General features: G+C 38.0%; 2 protein-coding genes across 4 annotated transcripts in view; both read left to right on the top strand.

The window, feature by feature from the left end:
- The window catches only part of HPGD (15-hydroxyprostaglandin dehydrogenase), a 29,114-nt gene extending 17,553 nt beyond the window's left edge, over positions 1–11,561 (top strand). The window contains exons 5-7 of one of the 3 annotated variants that reach the window (XM_065878609.1): positions 6,006–6,082; positions 8,675–8,838; positions 9,834–11,561. In XM_065878609.1, coding sequence (XP_065734681.1) covers positions 6,006–6,082; positions 8,675–8,838; positions 9,834–9,972 — 380 coding nt within the window. In that variant the 3' untranslated portion in view covers positions 9,973–11,561. The remainder of the gene's footprint in view (positions 1–6,005; positions 6,083–8,674; positions 8,839–9,833) is intronic. The other 2 variants (XM_065878610.1, XM_065878611.1) reach the window with 2 other exon arrangements.
- Positions 11,562–14,097: 2,536 nt separating this feature from the next.
- The window catches only part of LOC136124510 (peptidyl-prolyl cis-trans isomerase FKBP4-like), a 51,158-nt gene continuing 40,365 nt past the window's right edge, over positions 14,098–24,890 (top strand). The window contains 1 exon segment of the mRNA XM_065879243.1: positions 14,098–14,200. Within this exon segment, the coding sequence (XP_065735315.1) occupies positions 14,098–14,200 (103 nt within the window).

The raw sequence follows: 24,890 nt of genomic DNA, 5'->3' as shown, positions 1-24,890 counted from the left end.
CTCATCTTGGTTTCCTCTGATCACAGCCTAGGGGATAACTGAACTTTTAGGAAGGGGGATTGTGATGGGACCTTAGGGACAACTTTCTGAGAATTAACAATCCCTGGAAAGTGCTGCTGGGGTTACCTTTCTGGAAGGTAGAAAGATGTAGTCGTTCTGTGGAAGTTTATCCCACTTTTTATGTCAGGTCATACTTTAAGACATAATTTGTTAACGGCAAGCATGTGACTGGGGAGAAAAAGCAGCATCAGATAAGGTGTTCTGCTGTGTGGAAACGCATCTAAAAAGGAAGTCCACCAGTTACTTTGGTCCACTTTCTGCACAAACATAGATAAACGGATTCTCACCAGTTCTCTTTTTTTCCCTTATTAGAGAAGTGCTGGTTAACCACAGAAAGATGGGTAGACCGTTTCTTTTCTGATTTTAAGGAAAATGTGAGGAATTTCGACCCCTGCTTTTTAGCACAGCTGCTGAACTCAAGTTTTTATCATGCAAAGATCAGTATCCTTAGATTCTCAATTTCCTTTCCTAAGTTGAATTTCTTTAGCACTTCTGTATAGTCTATCTTACCTAGTTTCTATCCATTTAAAAGAAAATATGTTTAAGGATTCAGTACAACTGCCATCCGAGCAGATTTCAGTTTTTTGCACAAAAACTTTTTGAGCGATTTACCTCCTGTGAAATGTAGATATTAAAGTTATCTTTTGTAAATACAGGTAGAAAGAATATTAAAGATAGAGGAACTAATGTGGAAAGGGAAATGATATTTTACTTTTCCAAATGCCTTCTTTATTTGTTCTATAATTACATGTGTCATTTTCAAGTATTTAAAATTTTTTTCATAATTATCCCATCAGTCGGTGCCATTTGGTGTTATTATCCTGAGTGGCTGTAGAAAATATTTCTCTGTTTCGTGGGTAGAATTTCTCCCTCTGTTGATATTATTTTTCTTAATCTACAGTTAGGACGGACATAAACCTGCAACTAAATTACACGTATTGTATTTTGGAGAGAGCCATTTCACAATTCTTTAAGTAAACTTGCAGAGTGCTGGGCCCAGAATAAATAAGTATTGAAAATCTATTCTTAACTTTTTAAATATAAGGCATCCATTTTTAAGCACAATTAAGGATTCCCCACATCAAACAAAATGACATTTTTTTAGAGACTGTTCTCTCATGGTCTCAGTCCTTTGTTGTGTTATTCTTAAATCCTTTAACATGAAGACAAAATCATTTTGCTGTGCATATGGGAATTAATTTGCAAGATTTTTAAAAATCCAAATTAATTCCAACAACTGGGCCTGTAGTCACTATCCTGGCAGAACTCCCTGTGAAGTCAGACGGGGTGATCTGGATGGTCAGATATCAAAGCTCTACCCTAGCCCTGTGCCAGGGGCTCTCAATAGAGCAGATTTAAAATACTACGTCAATATCCTTTGTATTTAAAGTAACTAAATACATAGTTCTTAAATGGATGCACTTCTGTAATACTGTTGAATTAGGATTAGCGAGAGTCCACAGTTTGCCAAGGTTCAGAAACCAAACCCAGTTAGGATGCTGTAACCAGATTTGTGGCATTTTAGTGCAAAAGACACATTTTCATAAAAAGGTACGATGTGGATAAACAGGTAAATAAAACAATAAATAAGACTTGAGATGTTTCATCTTTAGGAAAAATGATTACATCTATATAAAGATAATGGCAAATAGTAATGCTTTTTATGTGTCAGGCACAGTTTTAAGTATTTTATGTAAATTAGCTCATTCAGGACTCAGAATAGCTACTATTACTACTCTATTTCACAGAGGAAAAACACCATGGTAGGCAGCAGTAACCCCTCCAAAGGTAACAGAGCTCATTGTGGTAGATTCAAGATTTGAGATCAGCCAGTCTGGCACCCAAAATCCAAACTACTGTGCTATAATCTGTCTCGACCAATTCAATTAAAAGGACATTTTTAAATGGTTAAGTAGTATAAGAAATAACATTCTGGCCAAATGGTGATCCTCCCCTTGGTTTTATACATTTCAACTAACTATTTAAAACATATTTTCATTATATTTGGCACTTATTTGGTACCAAACACATATTTCTAAAATGAATTCACTCCTATAAAACCTTTTGAATTAGCACACACTGTATTTTAAGGGAAGAAAACTAAATTTCCCATCTCAAGACAGAGTAAAAGATCTTGGCTGGACATCTGGAATTTAAATTTGAAAATTATGTGTGTGTGTGTGTGTGTGTGTGAGAGAGAGAGAGAGAGAGAGAGAGAGAGAGAGAGAGAATGAGAATGAAGAAGACATGGAGAGAATGAATTTCATCCATAGGAGTGGATAAGGTCACCTAAGGAAAGAGTGCACATAGAAAAGCAGAGAGGAGCAGGATGGGCTCTTGGGCCCCTAGCCTCTTTGTGGGTCTGGTCGAGGAGTAGGAGATGCTAGTGAGGGTGAGGTGGCAGGACACCAGCGTAAGGAGGGAGGTGTTTCAAGGAGAACATCATGAACTGTGCTGGTTGCTAGTGAGCAAAGTATCAAGCAAGATGAAGACCTAGCCTTAGCAGACGCCCGTCACTGGCAACCGCCACAAGATCTGTTGCACTGGACTGGTCAGAGGAAAGCCTGGTTAGGGGGAGCTGTGGAGCAGTGGAGAGGTAGCTGGAGAAGGAAGTGAAACCAAGAAGGCTACTATTTTTAGATGAGTGATTTTGAGATGTTACTATCTCAAAGAAAAGCCATTCTCTTTTGATTCTGCACATGATAAAAGTAACCACTCTAGGCTTCTTAAAATAGTCCCATCTTTAATCTCTGCAACATGACGCTTAGCTTGTTTTCTTCCTACCTCCACTGGTTCATCCTTCTTAGTCTCTTGCCCCATCATCCTCCTCTACCATGGAGGGCTGCCATGTATAGTTGTGCAGGTTGTAAACTGCAGGAACACTGTGGGGCACAATCTCCACAAACTACCACGTGAGTGGTGTCCCCAGAGTCCTATCAGACACACCCTGAACAATTCTCTGAGCTGACCCTTATTACTAGCCTCAGAACAGGTTTTTATTTGAAGCACATGGAAACATTATATGTTGGTGCTGCAGGTCTAAGGTTGGTAACAGAGGTATGGCTAAACAATACGATACTGAAGTTGACCACAACAGCAGTAATGTTTTACTTGGAAGGGAGAAATGGATCGTGAGACCCAATAGAAAATGTTGGATTTCTGAAAAATTTCCACCCCAACTAAAATCATTGTCAAAAAGAAAAACCTTAAAAAAAGCCTTAAAAAAAAAAACAAAAATAAAACCATTTTCTCTCTCCCTTTAGCCTCCCTTTTCAAAGCAGCAAACTGAGGGAGAGAGAGCAAACTTCTACACTGAAAGTCAGTTGGCAAGTTGGGGACAAAATCCCACACATCTTTGCTTGTCTGAAACATAAGGAGCCACAGTTAAAATCTACATGTACTGGGGAGATAAAGAAAAACTCTCTACTTAACTAAATTAACTACAACTTGCCTAAATAAAATAATTGAAAAACAGAATTCTCTTTTTTTATAAGACCCCCAAACTGAATATATCTATCAAAAGAGCAATGCATATGCAATTGATAGGTATATCCTTACAGTGTAATACCATTCAGAAAAAAAAAAAAAGGAAGAAAGAGAAATGAGCTATTGATACACATTACAACATGGATGAATCCCCTAAGAATTATCCCGAGTGAAAGAAGTCAGACAGAAAAGTTTACACTGTATGATTACATTTATGTAAACTTCTAGAAGAGGCAAACTAATCTATAGTGACACAAAACAGATCAGTGGTTGCTTAGGGGGAGGGGAAACGCAGAAGGACAGGATGATGGGGCACAAGGAAGCTTTTAGGGGATGGCTGTGTTCATATCTTGATTGTGGTCGTGGTTTTGTGGGTGTAGACCTATGTCAAAACGTATCAAACCACACACTTTAAATATATGCAGTTTATTGTATGCCAGTTATACCAAAAAGCTGGAAAAATATCTTAAAAGGATGCTTGATTTCTGAATGTCTGAAATGGATTTATGCAGCCTTTGATCTAATGTCAGAGAGTGAAAGCAATGCAAGAGGAAACATTCTGCAGGACTGCAGTGAAAAATGTCATTGGAATGCCACGGGAGTCATAAAGCTAAGCGCCACTCTAAAAATGCAAACAAATTCTGATTGCATCTGCAATTCTCCCTTTAAAGGAAAGTATGTGTTTTGCAGCTGGCTTCTTAGACAGAACCAACACAACAGTATTTGCTCTCTTTTGCTGCTGTGACACTTTGAACCAGTTTGGGTTCAGAAGTTCAGTGCCTCCACATGCGTAACAGAAATTCATTCCCATTCATCTTTGACATCCTTGTGTTTTTTGTGGCTGTCAACAGCTCATCTCTGACTCAGGTTCACGCTGCATTTCCTGCTGTCCGTGAACGCCACCTACAACCACTACCTTGGTCTCATAAACATTGAAGGAGCGGGTAGAATAGTGACTAACTTACAAGAACAAGAAGCAGCAACGCCTGGCTGCACCTGTTTATTGTCTTTATCTCGATCTGCTAATACACCTGTTCACCCTGTGGAGGCATCATGAATTCTTGTTGACTGACACTGACAAACTTAATTAACTTACACTTGCTACGAACAGAAGAAAACAAAACAAAAAGAGAACCACGTTATGTACTTTGAGATCATTGGGAGGACGCACTCTGTGCCATCTACCATCCCCAGGGATTTAAACTGCTCTTGAGCAAACGTACTTCATAAATTGAGACCTGGCAGGCACCCAGGGAGTGGTTAAGGTCCGCCATTATTACTGCACTTTGGTACAACACGCTCACCATCGGTGGGGTTCTGGGACTAGTTAGCTGGGTGGAGATGACCACATCTCAGCAGAATCGTTTAGTAGAATCATGACATTTGACATTAATAACATTAAAGTAATCAGGGATCGCTCTTCCTTGGAGAAATCACAAATTTTAAAAATGGTAGAACGTGTTAACTCAAGAAATTAGTTAAAAGCCAAGATGTACAAATGGCTCTAGTTAAAAGTTTCACTGTTGATTGAGACAGAGAATTGACCATTATGAGAAGTAAGCTTGATAGTGATAATAACTACAGAAAAAATCAGTTTTTCTTGTTTTGTTTCTTCTGGTAGCGGGGAGTGGGTAACGTTGGGCTGGGAGATAGGGGAGGAAAGATGCCATACCTGCTGCAGTACCACTTTTTCTCCACACCATGGATTTAATCATAGTTTTGAGCAGTTACTATTGTGTGTAAATGGAAAATTAAGCCAATTCTAAAGCTGCTTGAGTTCTGTTACTGAGTACATAATTATGAAAGGAAATAAAATAGGATCAAACATTTTTATTTCTGACTTTCTTTTCCTAAGTCATGGGATGAGAAGATCTAGGCATCTGCTACAGATCAGAATCAAAAGAAGTTAATTCACTTTTAATTTTCTTAAACACTTAGCGGCATTGTTCAGTGCAATTCGTGACAGGGAAATGCTTACTAACTTATAACGAAGACAAATAATACTCTCCAGATCCCGCTTAAGCAGTTTAAAGTCCTTCAGCCATTTGGAAGCCTTAAAAAATAAAGAATATACACTTTTTAAAAATCCAGACATAAACACTGAAAATCAGATAGTAACTTACTGGATTTCAAGATGATTCTTTCGGTGTTTTAGATAACACTGACTTCTCTTGTCTTCATCAGGGAAGCAGAAAAACTTATGTATCACTCTTGGCTACATCCCTAGGCGGTAGCTTACTGACCATAAGTTTTGGACAGTATAGTAGAGGTTACAGGAGGAATAAACTATGCCTGGAATAGTGAGTTTTACAAAACTGTCCAGTGATTACCTTAGTGTATTTTCTAGATTAATCTTAAAATGGAACAGGCACAAATTATTCATTTTCATAGCAAGTATTGGGGTTTGTCTGCTCATTTTTTTAATAAAAGTGTTTTTGTTTTTTATTTGTTTGTCTCAGGGCTGATGCCTGTTGCACAACAGCCTGTTTATTGTGCTTCCAAACATGGCATAATTGGATTCACACGCTCGGCAGCGGTGAGGATACAACGACCGCAGTGTCTCTTTTTCTCTTTTCTGTGCATATGTGACGCATGAGTTCTATGAAGTAGAGGGGAACAGGGTCAGAATTCAATACATCTGGATTAAAGATAGAAAAATAAGTTCTACTTCAATATTTATTATTAAAAAATAGTTTTCAGATCATGTAAAGGACTAAATATAGAATAATTTTATTTTACTTTAACATGAAATTAGCCATCTTATTTATTTACTTTATTTATTTATTTATTGGCCTCACCACACAGCATGTGGGATCCTAGTTCCCGACCAGGGATCAAACCTGTGCCCCCTGCACTGGAAGCACGGAGTCCTAACCACTGGACTGCCAGGGAAGTCCCTAGAATAGATAATTTTAAAATGAAGTAGATTCTAAACATAGGTTACTGAAAAATATCCTTAAGGGTAAAAAATGGAAAGATATTCCTTATTTTTTTTTTTGAAATTGACTCCAAATTTAAAAATCATTAACTTAAGACTTCCTTAAATGGAATATACAGTATGCTCCAGGTGTTACTTGTCCCTGAAGATATGGTAAAAATGAGGGAGAGCGTGGAGAATGGAAGGAGGGGTGCGGCCAGAGTTTACCTGATAGGGTTGTCAAGGATGCTGTCTCCATGGAGACCTAGGGTGAAAGTGTACAGAGCTTAGGAAACTATTTGAGAACTTACTGACCACATGCATTGATAGCATGAAGTGCCTTTTTATAATAACTGGAAAAAAAAAAAGGGCAAGCTTGAATGGAGCCTGATGAGCAAAGGGAAAGGAGCATGTGATTGACTGGAGATGTAAGCAGAAGCCAGACGAAAGGCGGCTTATGAGTCAGGGTCATGAGCTTGGATTTTATTCTAAATACAGCCGTCAATGGGTTTTTTCTGCACAGGACTGACAAGATTATATTTCCATTTGAAGAAGACCATTCTATCTGCTCTTTAGAGAATGTATGGGAATTCCCTGGCAGTCCAGTTGTTAGGACTCTCACTGTCAAGGGCCTGGGTTCAATATCTGGTCGGGGAACTAAGATCCTGCAAGCTGCATGGCATGGCCAAAAAAAACAAAATAAGACATAAAAAGAGAGATTCAGAAAGAATGTATGAGAGAGGACAAGTGCAGAAAAGGAAAGAGCAGTTGGGAGACCTCTACAGTGGTTAGTCTAGGTGAAATGGAGAGAGGGGCCAGATGAACAGGAAATCATCGATAACAAGAAACGCTAGGGATAGAGAAAGCAGATGGTGAACGGTAAATGTTCAGTCAAAAAGGAAGATTGGCAGCTCTCACACTCTTAATTGAAATTGCTTGGAAATTTTAATTTAATTTGCAAAGACTTAATCTTTAATTCAACTTTTAATGAACACAAAGCGAAGACCAGAACTGTTGCATTTACAGTTATAAGACTGGACACCTGTACAGTTGATGCTCATTATTTGTTAGTTATGTTCTATAAATTCACTAGCAAACACTGAATTAGAGGGTACTAAACTGTTGCTCATAGGGGAAATTCAGGGTTAAGTTCCTTTGAACCTCTGGCTACAACGTTTTGAATAACCAATCAACACATAGCCTAGTTTTATGTATATTTCTATTTAAAGACACCTTATTTAATATGCATTGTGTTTAATATGTATTGTATTAGCATAGCCAACAGCATTTATACCTCATGCCTGAAGGAAGCTCCTCTAACATGTGTATTTTATCCATAGGCACATTGCAGCCTTCTCGCACTTAGAAATACTAGACAGCACTTCAGCACTATGCCTTGAAGACATTTCAGATAGCAAAATCACCAACACAAGCACAAAGATGAGAAAAACATGGGCAAGTACCGCGAAAAGGACACTTGTTCATGGTGTAAGAGCTGAAACAAGGAAGCAGAGCACCATTTTATTTGACCTTGGTCCACATCGGGCAACTCAAATTTCTTATTACTCTGTGCTTGTCCACAGAAAACCTTGAAAGCACCACAAGTATTGATTAGGGGGATTATGAATAAATGTTAGCAAGAAAGCAATTGGAATCCACAAATAACTGACTTACATTTTGTTTTATAAATAGTTCAAATAAAAGCCAAAGAAGGTTAGTCTAAAAATAATTAAAATTGTCTTCCAGATAGTGCAAATTACTAAGAGTGTCTTTAGAATCAATCAAAGTCCTAAAATTTTCCACTAACAGTATTTTTTAAGTAAGTATTCTCTTTAAAATACAACCCCAATTTCAAAGGAAACTTGGGATATCAATCCTAAGCCTCAGCTTCTTACCTTCAGCTGCCTGCAGTGTTCAGTAGATAAGAGCACTTTAGATAATCAAGTATTTTCAGGAGTCGCCCAGTAATATTGATATTTTAAAAAAGTAATTAGGTGAGGCTTGCAAGAATTAGTTCAGCACTTTAGTTATGTATTCTTTCACTTTCTGCCACCAGTCAGCCTTACCATTGTCATCATTATATAGCTAGAAGGACAGCTGTCTAGTACTTTTCACATCAGCATCTTTTAACTAGCTTTAATTATCAGTTTATCCTATGTTATACATTTACAAAACTCCTGAAATCTGCAACCTTCTACTTCCAATTGGCAGATGGCTGCTAATCTCATGAACAGTGGTGTGAGACTGAATGCCATTTGCCCAGGCTTTGTTAATACACCCATCCTCAAATCCATTGAAAATGAAGAAAACATGGGACAATATATAGAATACACGGATCATATCAAGGATATGATGAAATACTATGGAATTTTGGAGTAAGTAAAACTATACCTATCTTCCTTTATACAATGGAGCAAAGTGCTATCTAGACATAAGCAATCGAAAGGAAAAAAAATTAGCTTTTAAATTTGAGAAACTCATGCAAGCTTCAAAGTTTTGGTTTGACAAAATCTCTGAAAAAAAATACTTTCTCTGGGTTTCCGAATAGAATATGTTGACACATCATGAATTTTGCTTTTAGGTATAAAGAATGCATCATTAATACCTTCAACCATAATCAGATACTTTTTTTTAAAGGTGATGTTTAGTTGTCTTTGGAAGCAATGATACCTTATCTGCCTAAATTCCAAGCAATATTCATATATACCCTTTGTGAAATTAAATATGCCCCCCTAACTTCAACCACTTTCCTAAGAAACAACTGATCAACACACGTTTGGGGAACCATGTCTGAGTTAGAGCAGTTGGCATCTCACAGGACGGAGTCATCTGGATCTAATCCTGACTCCACCACACTCACCATGAACTTATCCATCAACCTCTACTTCCCTTGATTTTCTTGCATGTAAAATGGGGATAATACTAAAACAAACTTAGGGGACTTTGGAAAGTCCACAAATAAGTTGATATATGTAAGGTACTTAAAACAGTAGCAGATAAATAATAGACACTCAATAAATGTTAGTTACAATTCTTCAAATTTCTACTCTAATAAACATTTCTCTCTGATAAGTCTAAACTCTACTGATAGGTTAAAGATGGAAAAATAATCATTTACTCAATGTAAATAATAAATATAAATTTATGAATCCTTCCTATAAAATAACAGAAGGGTGGGTGTGGAAATCTACCACTAAATTTATAATTTAGTCATCTAACTGAATAAAAAATGAAAGTAGCAATAGCTTCATGATATACATTTCCCTATTACACGTTAAAGGTGATAGATACTTCAAAAATAACTCAAGACGATGTGATAATTATGCCTCATTCTTTAATTTTAAAACCCTGATGTTTCCTTTATTTTTAGCCCATCAATGATTGCCAGTGGATTAATAACACTCATTGAAGATGACACTTTGAATGGGGCTATAATGAAGATAACAACTGCTAAGGGAATTCATTTTCAAGATTATGATACAACCCCATTTCACACGAAAGCTCAGTGAACATCTTATGTGTCAGCTTTAACCGAAAATAAGCACGAATGACTTAGACCACATCTTCATTTGAATACAGCTTTTTCAATGAAATGTTATCGTTTGAAGCTTTCCTTTCATGCACGTGATGTTCATTTTTTCTAAATGATTAGTTAAGTATATAGATTTAAAAAATGAGGAACTATCAAAAATATGACGTGGACCAAAGCTAGGTTTTGACCTTTATAGCCTAAGTAATGATTAAAACAAAGGATATTCCAGGAATATTCTGCCTTGCAGAAAATATATTTAAATTTGTGATTCATAAATGTTAATGTTTTTCAGAACATCATTTTAAAGGAGATACTTGAATTGTTATTTATATCAAGCCAGATGTGAAAAACTCATTTTGTTTCTATGTTCGCACTTTCAAAGAAGGAAGCTACCTATGATGGCAAATATTTAGTAACAATAACTTTTACTTGTATACCACCTTTCAGCCGAATATTTCAGCTCTTTGAGGATGTGCCACCTTTGGGGGCCTGTAGGTAAGGAATAAATTACAGTGTGAATATATCCTAAATGAAGAATCTAATGTATGGAAAAGTGACAGAAATGAACTGGCTGAGATGTTAATCCACAGTTCAGCCTCCCATCTGGGGAAAACATTTCTTTCCTCTCTGCTTACTTTAAGAATTTTGACTACAAAAATCTCAGGAATTAAACTCTTAATAGTTATAGCAAAAAGGATAGTTAGTGCTCCTAAAACAAGCTTGTTAAGAAAAAAATACAAATGTAATTTTTTTCAGATTACTTCTTTGTTTATTTGTACCAATTTCAAAAATGCCTACTTTTCAATAAAACTTTTTTTTTCTAATCTTCAGAAGTTACTTAGTGTTCTATGTATAGCTACTGAGAGAGGGAAACCAATTTTGTCAACACCTCAACTGAAGATGCTTTTGTGTTTTCAAAGCGGTAATGACAAGAGGTAAAAATAGGTGTGATGTTTTGCCATTTTCCCTGTCAGGTATTTTAAGATAGGATCATTCAATGCACCTGCTTTGGGTAACACGATTTGCAAGCAATAATTAATGCTAATAATAGTGAAAGCACAAGATTTCCAAATCAATCATTTCTTCATAGAAATATTGTAGAAGTAACACATTCTGCCTGCTAACTCCAAAGCTCCCAGGTGGGAGCAAAATCCATCCACGTGAGATTAATAAGGATTTCCCAGCGACATTGGCAGGTTGTCAGATCTTGCTCTGTTTTAATTCTGCCACAGACAACTGTTGCCTTCACTTCTAAGGAGTGCATTGAATATGAGTGACTGTTGTCTAGATGTCCACATAACGTCTTTGAAAAACACCAAGTAGTGAACATCTAAGAGGAGTTGTAAAATTAGGCACAAGCTTGTTCATACCTTGTGGCAGTAACTAACCAGTCGATGATATAGGTATGAGGAATATCATTTATCTCAACTCTTTTTTCCACGGTAATGTTCAAAGCTATAGCTTAAACTTTTCATTTGCGGATAAGTCTTTGCACTGCCGGCCTTCAATATACTTTGTGCTTTGAATTATTGTTTTTAAATCAATAAACTATGCAGACATTTAAAACCACATACTGAGTAGAACTGAAAAAAAAATGCATTATATTTTTAAAAGTTATTTTTACATTAAAATGTATCTTATATAAATAGCTTTAAATAAATCTATAATGTTTTAGGTGTAGAGCCCTGTATCAAGGGCACAGGACAAAAATCTCCGGAATTAACTGAGCCCGCATAGCGACTGTTGCCATGGGCTCTCCGGACCTAAACCGGACAGCCCTCGAGTCCATATTAGGTAAAATATTCACGATGTAGCAACCATGTAGCATCCTGACCAATCACCTAATGCCATCCCGCCAGCAGGAATTTTCTTTGTCTTGAGGCTATAGAAGTTGGCTACTAGCCCACAAAGGGGGTCGGCTCTCCCTGGTCCATCAGGAAGTCGACCCCTGTATTCGCAGCGCCCCTCACTAACTCTGCTCTTTGTTTTCAATAAACTCACTCTCATCTAAAATACTTTGTGTCTGGAAACTCTTCTTCCAACCCACGCACGGACCACAACAATAGGGTACCTCTATTTACTGGCTGAGAAAAAAATAAATATTAAATTTGCAGCGGGGGGAGTCTTAATTTCCTTAATCGAATTTTTCAGTGAAAACCCTAATGTAAATAATTTTTTCATACCTATTTTTCTTAATAAATGAAGCAGCAAACTAAAAATATGTTGGCACTGAAAAAAGATTAAGAGACTGGATAATGCCATTGAAATATTCAACACAACTATACAAAATTATAAACATAATTTTAAATATTTGCAGTACCATTTAAAATACAAGTGATTATGTGATGATTTCAGTCTAATTTTGCCCTGTTTATAAATTTGGGATACTGAAGAGGTCTGAAAGTATACATTTCTAATTTAAGTCATTTCACAAATTAAGTATCATTTGTAAATAGCTTTTTACTTACATTAGAATTTCAGAACTTAGTTTACCGGTGCTCAGGAAAAATGAGCGGATCCAGGATCACAAATGTCATCGTCCCTCCATGCCTTCCCTCTTGGTGGCTTCTCTGTTAGGCAGCTCTCTCCATCTGATGGCTCCCAGGATCCGTCCCTGATTCTCACCAGCTTCCAGTCTGGCCAAACAAGAAAGTGTTTTTGGTGAGAGAGTTCATTGGCCTATCTTAGCTTATGCGCCAACTATTGAGACATTCCTTGTGGTCACAGAGATGGCTTCTCTGCTTGACCAAAACTAGATGACATGCTTCCCCCAGAGCTTGTCAAGTTGGAGAGTCGGGGGGACAGGAGAGGTGGGCAGGAAGTTGACCTGAACCCTATGGACTAAGAAAAGGAGAGGGATAGTTTCCAAGAGGAAAGCAGGTGAACACACGCTGAGATAACCAAAACAATAGCTGGCCACTATGCAGGAAGACAAAGAAAGAGTGAGCAGAGGATGAGTGATGCCTTAATCCTTTGGATACACTTTCAAAGATGATCACGGTTCCTGTAATATGCCGAGACCCATGTTTTCAAACTGTGTCACACTGGGTAGGATATGCTAGAAGAAGATGAATAGGAAATATAGCAGGAATCTCATGCATATATGATTGCACTCATTCTCAATATAAAATATATTTCCTATTATGAATCAAAGTGGAAAAGGGTTGAAAAGATACTTGCTTTAATAAAGGCTGTAATCTTTGCCTCTAGATTTCCTTCTCTTTTGAATTTATGACTGCATTACCATTTTAATTCTAGGGCTCCATTCAAATTTATTAGCACGATTTCTAATACCTCTTACTAAAATTTCCTCCTTGGCATATAGTTATGTAACAGAGAAGAGCAAAGCTGACTCCTTATTAAGTCTTTCCATTTAGTTCTAACATTTGTGTTCTATTGCCTGTGCTTAGTCATGCTGGCTCTGCACCTTTTAGTAAAGTATATACAGGATAGCCCATTCTCAAGGCTCCGACCTTTGAAGGTGTAACACTTTTCCATTCATTTAGAGATAAAAAGTTGCAGAACAGAGAATAACATTTGTCTTGTTGGAGGCTTATAGGAGCATCGCGAGCTGACCTCCGCAGACAGCTGCAAGAACAAAGGATTCCAGCACCAAGAAGTCTGCAACAACCAACCACACCCCCTCCCCTTTTAGTACAAAAGATGCCTGAAATCTAAGTGGGGTAAGATGGTTCTTTGGGACACTAGTCCAGCATCATCACAGTCTGCTGGCTTTCCAAATAAAGTCGCTATTCCTTGCCCCAACAAGTCGTCTCTCGATTTATTGGCCTGTCCTGCGGTGAGCAGTACAAGCTTGGACTTGGTAACAGTTACACAAAATATTAATAGGGATTTCTAGGTTTAACTTTGAAACATTAAAATGTCTCCCCCTACCCCCAGTTTTCAAGTAACCCTTCCATACATATATTCACTCATATAACAAATAATCACTGAAAAGTTATTTTGTTGATAAGTTTATATATGCAAGTTGTGTTACATATTGTGTTCTATGTAGCCATTAGTGCACACATATATTGATTAGGGTCCTCTCTGGAGAACAGCATTCAAGTCTGAAGGACTCTAATATGAGGAACCAGTTACAATGGTACTGGAAGAACTGAGGAGACAAACATGGGATGATGAAGTAATCCGGCAGCAGCAGGAAGGCACCACCACCTCCAGAACTGGTGGGATGCAGGATATCAGTACCACCAGGAACCACCAGGGAGGCTGCCATGCAAAGTTGTGACTACAGAGCAGGGGCTGTCCCGTGGGTGTTAGGGATGCCACCTGCCCTGCCAGGGATGCCACCTTAAATGAAAGTAAGAGGAAATCTCCCATCTGCCTGCCCTTCAGTATTCCTTTCAGTGTCTCCCAGCTGAGAAGGGGGTCAGGAAAATGTAGTTTGCAGGGTCAGCCCCTCGTGATACAGAGCCAAGCAGTGGAGTGGAAAGGAATGGATTTGAGAATAAACAGGCAAATGACAGGCATGACATACATTGGATATGTTCCCTGCTACAGTCATAGATTTGAGCTTTAGCGCCAACTTGCTTTTAAAAGTCATGAGTAAAGATATCACTCTAACTCCATAATAATATAATGGTGCAATATTCTGGGGTCTAATTCCACAATAGCTAGTGACCTTACAGTCATCTTGCATGTATGTAACAGCCTATGCATTTAGGCATAATGATGCATGGATTTATTATTAATTCCTATCACTAATCCTTAAGATCATTTGTCTTCTTTGTCTTATATTCAAGAAATACTGTCTCTCCATCACTGTATAGATGCTGCGAAGGACACAATGATATTAAAACACGTTGACTGTCTTATTAAATCCTATCACATTTTTGGGTTCAACCTCCTGAGTTTAAATTGTAAGAGGATAAACTGGTAAATTCCTAGATTTAGGTTGCCCTAAAGCAATTGCATGCTAATCAGACACCATTATCTAAAATCTAAATGTATAAGCTTAAGTAAATTTTTATTTCTTTGCTCTTAAATTTATATATGTGTGATATGTAGAGAGAAACATATAGATATAGATTTGTTCCTGGACCCACAAAGTAATTTATAGAACTTTGTGTACTTTGTAATCATTGAGTATGAGTAGCAGAGGATTCAGATAAACCTTGAAATTCATGACTTAACACAACAGAGTTGTTTTTCTTTGCTCACAGAGTCCAATGCTGGTATACAGTGAGCATATTTCCACAAGGTGGTTTAGCCTGCTTTGCCTTGTAGCTCCACCGTCTAGACCTTTGCAGTCATTCAATTCCAGCCAGTGGACTGGAGAAGAAAAAATGGAGAACGTATACCTGCTTCTTAAACATTTCAGCCCGAAAATAACATTCATTATTTTACTCATAGCCCACTGGTGAGAGCTAGTCTAAAAGTCCTATCTAGATGCTGAGAAATGCAGACACATACATGCCTCCCAGAAACAACTCTACACAACAGAAAGGGCGCATGAATTTTCAAGGGACAAACACATCTTTTGTCCTTGCCACATCTACTGTCTCTATAAATCCCGTGTTCCTCACACTGAATACATTCGCTCCCACTCCAGGGAAACATCCTAAAATCCCATGCAGTTACTATACCCAACTCAAATCCAGATCTCCAATAGCGGCACTGCCCTCTCCTTTAGGACACTGTGGCTTCTCATGGTCAAGGGATGATTTATCTGGCCTGAGCACACACTCTATAGTCATGAGCAGAGAGAAAATCTACAATCAAATCTCTCATTTAGAAAAGGGAAGAATGGGATCACTGGTCAATAGCCATGGTACAACCCTACAAGTAGGCATTGTGAGGTCTCTGCCCTGAAGTGGGGACTTTCTTGACTTTCCTAGTCTTCAATTTGGGATTAATGATTTCACCATTGTGCCAGAAAGGGGAGGGGGAGGGGGACTCTGGCTTTGCCCTAAGCGGGAGGGGGACTCTGGCTCTGTGGGTTGTTTGTTTTTTTGGGTTTTGAGGGGTTTTTTTGGTACCAGATCTTCTGGGAAGTGATGTAGTTTTCACACATGCTATCCTGTCAATGCAAGTTTCAAAACCCAAGGTTTACTTTAAGTCTTAAACAGTTAAAGGCTTTTTCAGTCTGGCGTGTGATTTCTTTAGCTGAGCAATTCAAAAAAATGAGTAGGCTTCTGCTCTGTTTGCTTCCAGTTGATTTCATTTGCCTGAAAAACACCCAGATATCTTGAATAGTCATAATTACTAGTCATAATCCTTCAGGCTGATATATTTCTTTGAACCTCCTCCCCCCATTCCTTCTCTTCTTTCAACATAAGGGTAGTTACATTGAGGTAAGCCAGCTTGGAGGGAACTCTATACTAGTAGTTTGTGGCAGAACTCTGCTTTAATGGATCTTTAATGCAGAAAACATTTCTGAATCTTACCTTTTCATATTTGGAGTCTAAAACCATTTGAGTTTTCAATCCAAAAGGCTCCAAATTTCTGGATTCTCTCTTCTCCTTTTCTTTCCATTTTTACTGCCAACTAACCTATATCAGCCTGAGCTTAACTGCTAGTTCTATTCCTTGCTAAATGTAACCAGAAGACACTAAAAGATACCACTAGCTTTCTGTCTTCCAACCTCTTCATCTAGAAATCAGCCTGAGTAGGCAGGGGAGACAATATACTTGTCAAATGTTTCATCTTTGCTTAACAAGTTCCTCCAGTTTTGTAGCCTCACTGAGTACTGACCTACTAAGCCAATGACACTGCTGAGAAGTATAACAAAATGGCTATCCAAAATGTGTTGAATATCTTGTGTTTGCCCTCCCAGGCTGCTGATATATAAAGACTAACTACTCCTTTGCCTGTCAGCACCTGATTTGGTTCAGTCAACAGGAGGCTCTCAAAAGAGGTTGGAGGACCAGAGGAAAGTGAGGTCAGGGTATATTTCCTTGGCTTCATTCCTGAGTTGTTGGTATCAGCATCTGTCTGGGAGTCCTTCCCCTATAGCTACTCACATTACAGCCTGGTAACCATTCTCTTCTCCAGGTCCTTGGGTGGTAATAATCTCCTGCAGTTACTACCCCAGGGTCCTACACTCCCCCTTGCTATTTCCCTGAACACCACAGGTAACTTTATAAATAAATGTTTTACTCAGCTCTCTTCAAATTGCCCAGTTTGAGAGTGCCATTTCTCTCCTGCCAGAACTATAACTAATAAACTCAAACTTATCAAATGACTATTAGCTAGAGCTGTTACTCTTTCACTCAGTAGCACCCTGTCGATGGAGTTTAAATTAGGTGAAACGGGGGTAAAACACCTCATACTATTGGTAGTAAAAGGAGAATTCACAAATAACAACTTCAGGAATAAAAACAGGTTCTGTAGAAAATGAAAAGATAGTACAAGGATATTATTAACAAATTGCAATAGTAAATACATTAGCTGGGAAAATACATAGAAATATACAACTTACTAAAATGGACAGGAGTAGAGAAAGAAAATTGGATTAGTCAGATGACTACTAAAGAGATTGCAAACTAGCCAATTTATTTGATCTATAATTGGATACTTCCCATAAAGAAAGTCTTTACCCAGATGGCTTCACTGGTTAATTCTCTCAAATATTTAAGGAGGAAGCAATTCCAATGTTACGCTGACTCTCCCAGAATACAGAAGAAGCCAATTCCCAATTTATAACCTTGATTTCAAATACGGACCTTAAAAATAAAACAGTTATTTTACCAGCAAAAATGGGTTTATTCGGGAATAGCGGAGGAATAGCAATTCAGGAAAAGCAAGCTATGGCAAAAGCCATAGGCAAGTCCAACACACAACAAAGAGGAATGTTATTTTCTAGAGAGAAAAGGAGCAAAATGGAAGGGGTTATTGTGAAAAAAGTCCATCGGAGAAAAGTGAGAGTTCAGGGTGATGACGGTTTCTCACTAGCTGAGTTGCTGGGGTAGTCAATTTCTTGTAGGAGACACCAAGTACATCTTTTCCTGTGATGAATGATTCTTTCCTGTTGATGATTCTTCTGTTGGGGTCTGCAATTGACAATGCTTCCTGTAATTGACATCAGGTGGTACTGCCTGAGAGCTCCCCCTTCTGGCTTCCTGACTCCATCTTAGTGAGGTTTTCCTTTATTAATTTTCACCAAAACCTTCCAAAGACTTTTTTTTTTTTTTTTTTTTTTTTTTTTTTTTTTTTGTGGTACGCGGGCCTCTCTCCCGTTGCGGAGCACAGGCTCCGGACGCGCAGGCTCAGCGGCCATGGCTCACGGGCCCAGCCGCTCCGCAGCATGTGGGATCTTCCGGGACCGGGGCACGAACCCGTGTCCCCTGCATCGGCAGGCGGACTCTCAACCACTGCACCACCAGGGAAGCCCCAAAGACATTATTTTTAAAAGTGTAGCTCAATAACACTTGTGCCACAATAAACACAAAAATTCTAAATAAGTTAGCAAAAAATTCTTCCACATCAAAAAATAACAGAAATTAACAAATTGGTTAATATAGTAATTAAATTTGGTCTAATATTCAAATTGAATCAGTGAAATTATCATATTAACAAAATAACTTTAAAAATCATTTTAATATATGCAGAAAAAAAACAAGTATCCACAAAGTACAGCATATTAATATTGAAAAGTTTTTCAAAATCTTTTCTTCTGCAATTGGGAACAAATCAAGGATGTCCACTCTCTCTCCTTTTATTTTAAATTGTACTGAATGGTCAATCCGGTGCAATCAGGCAATGAAGGGAAATGGCATTGTAAAACATTGGAAAGGAAAAGATAAAACTATCATTGTTTGCAATGGATGTGACCATCAATGAGCAAAAGTCTAAGAAATTTAAATTATTAGAATTAACGATGACTTTAGCGTTGTAGACTACCAAAAAGTGGCCACAATTCTTTGCAGCTTCTCCCAATGAGAGGTGGAGTCTATTTCTCCAACCCTGAATGTGGGTTGGCCTTGTGACCTCCTTGGTCACAACAGTGCAGGAGAATCGATACTGTGTGATTTCGGGAGAGGCCTTCGCATGTTTCTGCTCTTGTGCGTGGAATCCCGCCACCTCATGAACAAGCCTGAAGCTAACATCACATAGGGAAGAACCAAAACCTCCTATTAGCCAGTTCCCAGCCATCCCCCCAGCCGGCAGCAGATACATGAGTGAGCCCCACTGAAAGATTAGCCAAGCCTGACTCAAAGCAGCTGAGCCCAGCCCAAATCACCAACCTCCAGAATTGCAAGATAAATAAATTGTTGTTTTAATCCATGAATGTATGGGCTCTTTGTTATGCAACAAATGCTAACTAATGCAGGAAGTCTCTAAAAACAGAGTATAGAAAAATATGAGAAATTCCTAAAACCAGAAAAAAAAAATATATAGTATGTTCAACAACATAAAAATTACCAAGTAGCCTCTGGCTTTGATGGGCTTCAAGAAAGAAAGAAAGAAGGAGAAGAAGAAGAAAAGAGGAGAGGGGGAAATGGAAGGAAGAAAGAAAGAAAACTAAAAAAAGCTTGACTGAATGCAAAAAAAAAAAAAACAAAATCGTCTCACTGATGGCATAGGAAAGCTATCCAGGCAATCAGAATTTAAGGGACCAAGATGCTGGAGAGAAGATAAACCCACTGAAATGAGCATGGTGTTTCTGCTCTTTTCTGTTGAGACACCACCAATTTGTAAAAGCACAGAGATGCTTTTACTGAGCAGAGCATGGTTGCTAAACTGCAGAGAAGTAGAATAGAACAGACTTAAAAGAGTTACATGGCGCGGAGAAATGGCGCTTAGGACTATCAAACAGCCAGGACTTAGGAGGAAAGGATTGTGGAAAGAAAGGATATACAGAAAAGAAAGCCCAACGATCTGAGCCAGTTTCCCCCCAAGCCATTCGCAGCTTGGTTTGACAGACAGGCAAACTTGGTGAAAAGCTAAGCATAGCTCTCATCAGTATCACTACGTGAGGGAGAAAACAGTAAGAGCCAGTTCCCATTATGGTGGTGAGGTAATAAAAAATAGCCCAGGCTTTCATCTGAGGCCCCCAAAAGGTTATACTTTATAAGTAAGGGCAAACCAGAAATAGAGACCAGGCCTTATGAAGACGAAAACCCAGACTCAAATCAGCTTAATATCATATTAGATTTAACTGATATAATATTATTCTCCTGGTCTGCCATACGCTATTAAAAACCTTCTCTGGAGAAAAATTATCAGCCAAAGCTTCCATAACTTTTCATACACAATTTCTAGCATTCCAATACAAATTAATATACATAAAAACAGATAGTGATAAAATAATAATGTATTTTAAAAGACAGTCCCTAAGGGCTGTCATCAGAAACGGACTTTAAAATAATTATGATTAGTAATTTAAAAATTAGATGACAAGACTGGGAATTTTGCTAAAGAACTAGAAATAATAAGAGTCCTAGAACTGAAAATACAATAACGGAAATTTAGAAAACAATAGATGAAATTAAAGATTAGACATAGCTGAAGAGAGGATTTGTGAGTCTGATCTGTGAATAAGAAAATAGGTCAGCAGAAAATGTCTAGACTGAAACAAAAAGAGGAAGGGGGATGAGAAATACGGAAAACAGTATAAAGGAAATATAGACCTTCAAACAGTCTAACATGGGTGCAATTAGAGTCCTAGTAAAGAAGGAAACAGAAATTGAGGTAGGAGCAACATTTGAAGCCAATGTCCAAGAATTTTCCAAAAGTAATTCAAGCTTCTGATTCAGGAATCAATACAAATGACAAGAAGAAAAGCATGCCTTGCCAAATAGATAGTAAAACCCACTGAAAACCAATGACCGAATGAAATCTTAAAACCAGCCAGAGGGAAGCAAAGGAGCAATAATAAAATTGGCAACTGACTTCTTACCAGTAACTGCCTAAGTCAGAAGACAATGAAATAATGTTTCAAAGTTTCAAAACAAACAAAAAACCTAGAGTTCTATATGCAGAAAAAAAAAAAATCTTTCAAAATTGAAGGTGCAATAAAGATATTTCCAGAAAAAACAAACAAACAACTGGGAGAACTTATCACAACAGATCCACATTCAAAGAAATACAATCAAGGAGTTTTTCAGGCAGCAGAAAGGATCCCCAGATGGAGAAAGAGAAATGCAGGGAGATATGAAGGATATTGGAAAAGGAAAGGGAAGTGAGGAAATAGAAATAAGTATTTATTTTATTAAGCAATGAAACTACTGACTTTCAGGATTTAACATATATGAAAGCACAGAAGTTAAGAGTAAATAGAGTTAAGGTGCTCTAAGGTATCTGTATTTTCTAAAATTTGGTTAAAAACCACTAATTAATATTAGATATCAATAAATCAAGCATGTCTATGGTAATATATAAGATAAATCATGTGTAACCAGTAAGCTAATTGAGAAGAGATCTTAATAATAATAATTAGCTGATGAGTCCAAAGGAAAGAAGAAAAAACAGTACATATAATGGTGGACCCAATAGAACACAAACAGGTCTTTGAGTGAGCAAATCGTAATTTGTCATCCCACACTTCTCTTTACAACCCCCTTGGTTTCCCCCTGCAGTTAGGACAAAAATTCTCATTTGAGTTATTGTAAGGAAGACAGAATAGACATAGTTTTCTCCAAGGAACAGAACTGTGAATAAGTGGAGGTCCAAGGGATGTGGTATAAGGTACCATCAGAATTAGGATACTCCAAATGAAATACATTTGCCCTGGAAGCAGACAATTCATTGCTCATTGAGATGATGGAGGCTGATACCAGTTAGCCACCTATTAGGGATATTGTGCACAGCATTTCTACCTAAGTGGGAAATTGGACCAAAAGCGCTTTAAATCTCCTTTAACTTTTGTTTCTATTCTATGCACTATATAATGGTCTTTGCAGTTTAGTTTATACAAAGTAAATACCATCCATGATAGTGTTGATACTTTTCCTTAGTCACAAAAGGTCACTATGGTATTCCTGCACTATTTTGCTTCCTTTCTAACTTTTTTAATGTCTGGTTTCCCCTATCTATTTAATAGATGAAGTATTTGGTAGGAGGCTTTCCAGAACTGTGTACCTACTTTGCTGCTTCCCCATCGTATAGTCAGGTGCCTACTTCCAGCCTACGGCAGGGACCTTTTCAAATGAATCACGGCAGCTGCCTAATTTTGGATAAATCCAAAGACTACTTTATTCAGATTGCGTGGCAAAAGGTTCACAAAATGTTAGTTGATTAATGGCCTGCTCCATTCTTCCTGCCCATGGGGATGGGAGGGGGGGAGGTTTTCTTGGCAAGGAGGATGTTTTGAGCACTGTTTTCTTAAGTAAACTTTATCACTCTTATCTAACGGCTGCTCAAGTATTATGGTGAAAATGATTTTTTTGGTCACTTCCTATGTCTTACCAGTGAGGGGATGTTGAAAGTTCACAGGAACAACACAAGCAGACACCTAGGGTTTTATGGGGATGAACGTGCTGCCTTATACAAAACTGAGTCAGAAAGTTGCATCTTTCTGGTCTTTGATCTTTTGTTTTCCTCATCCCTCTGACCCACTTCTACTGCCCCAAATCAAGTTCTCATAACATCTTACGTGTGCTAAAGTAATTTTACTTTTCTCATTAACTGCTCTTAAGTCCCCAGTATCTGTCTTAGTCTATTAACCCGAAATACTGATGTGGTGTAACCTAACACATGCTCTAACTGGGTCACTCCCCGGCTCAGAACCTCTGCCTTCTGTTTCCAGAGGCATGAAGTCCAGACCTCCAGCCGAACATTCCAGACCTTTCCCAATCTGACCACCACTCACCAGTCCTGCCTTATCTGAGCTCATCCTTATCAAATTATAGGCTTCCCCAAACCCAGCCCCACCCCACCCCAGCTTTTGCTTATTCTCGTCCCTTTTTATCCTCATCTATAAATCTTCTCTATATTGAAAGGAGAAGGAGAATGTGCCAGGGGATGTTTTGGATAGAATCCCTGCAAGTGGAAGAAAATTAAAATGGGGGGTGGGGGCGGCGATGATGCAAGTTTTAGGGTAAAGATGCTAGGAAAAAAATTTGGATAAATTTCAGAGAAACATGGTTTTCATATTTAGCCTAGTATAAAAGCATAAGGAATCGATTTCTGAATTATCTGCATACAGATGTTTGTAATCATTGTTGATTCAGATGCAACTGAACAATGAATAAGCTTTTCTTATTATAATCACAGCACCTAAGACAGGAAAGCAGGCCTTTCCATGGTGCCCAATACCTCGCTGGTTAAGTTCTTATCACATAGTTAAGTGCTTTTTTACATGTTGGTTCACCTGAACTGCTTAGTGGTGAGGGGTGATCAGTCATAACCCGAAGCAGCCCGTCCACCATAGGGCTTTATCCCTGCCAAACTCTTTCTTTGTGTTCTAAAACGTCTAAAACGTCCAAAACAAGTCAGGCACCAGGGTTGCTGGGTTGCTCAGTCTCTCAGCATCATTTCACACACAGGATGACAGAGTCCTGCTTAGTCCCTGCTTCCCATTATCTTTTTCATCTAATTACCAGTTGTGGTGAGTGACTGAGGATTGCTGAACTCCGAGCAATCCTATTTTTCTTGTCATTGCTGTAAAATATTCAAAACTTAAAAAAAAAAAAAAACAACAAAAAACTAAGCAGGATAACACTATTTGGAGAGCTCTACACACACAGACACTCAAACGCACAACTTGATTGGGTAGAAATGCAGACACAAGAGGATTTCCAATACAACTTTCTCATTTTTAAAATAATTCTTATTGGAGTCTAGTTGATTTACAATGTTGTATTAGTTTCTGCTGTACAGCAAAGTGAATTAGTTATACGTATACATATATCCACTCTTTTTTAGATTCTTTTCCCAAATAGGTTATCCCAGAGCATCGAGTAGAGTTCCCTGTGCTCTACAGAAGGTCCTTATTAGTTATCTATTTTATATATAGTCGTGTGTATGTGTCAGTCCCAGTTCTCCCATTTTATCCTTGCCTCCCCCTTTCCCCGCTTGGGAACCGTAAGTTTGTTTTCTATACCTGTGACTCTATTTCTAAGACTTTCTCCTTTAATAGGCTCCTCACTTTTAGATGTTTCTAAGGCAAATGCTAGTATCTTGTTTCATTCACCTCTTCATGGCTCCTTAAGCATTTTATAGAAGAGAGAAGAAGCTGAGTCAGCCCAAGTAATTCTCAGTCATAAGCTTCCCTGAGTCCATCCCTGCTTGTGTTCTCCCCCTTTACACCGAAACAAAATGTAAATAAAGGGGCAAACTAGCCCTTCTTTAAACTCCCCCTTGTTTAACTTAAATATAGTCAATCAACCCTGTTGTGTTTCAGCTTATTTGTGACAAATCTTACTTTAATAACGTTTCGACCTGCATGTAAAAAACTAAAGCAATAAAGTATTTTTCTATTCTTCCCTGTCCCTCTATCTCAAGAAAGAGACAATCTTGCTTTACTTTAATTTAGTGCTCTGTTACAGTCTAAACCAGTCCTTTCTACCCATAGAAGAGAAATTTGTAAGGAAAGTTAAATAATTTTCTGAAGTAGGGTATTTCCTGAGTGAATTTTTAAATTTAAACTACATTTAATGTTGTAAATTCCAAGAATAGTAATAGATCTACCTTCAGTTCACATACGTTTACTGAATAACCTCCTTGTTTCAAGCACAGCCCTAGAAACCAAGCAGCCAAGGATGAATAAGTTATGTGTCTGCTTTCAAGGAGCTCACAATCATGTTTGGGAAGCAAACATGTAGAGGAAAAAATTACAATTCCATGCTATAAAGATTGTAACAGATTTCTGTACAAGGTGGATGGGAAAATTGTAACGGAAACTCTACTTGGGTGGGTCAGGGGAGGAGAGACTTCATAAAAAGGAGACACTTGAGCCCAGCCTTGACAGATTTTTAAGAATTTGGAGGAAGA

The sequence above is a fragment of the Phocoena phocoena genome, chromosome 6 (genome assembly GCF_963924675.1).
Source record: "Phocoena phocoena chromosome 6, mPhoPho1.1, whole genome shotgun sequence".
Classification (NCBI taxonomy): domain Eukaryota; kingdom Metazoa; phylum Chordata; class Mammalia; order Artiodactyla; family Phocoenidae; genus Phocoena; species Phocoena phocoena.
The sequence above is the reverse complement of the archived record's forward strand: the minus strand, read 5'-3'. Positions and strand labels throughout refer to the sequence as shown.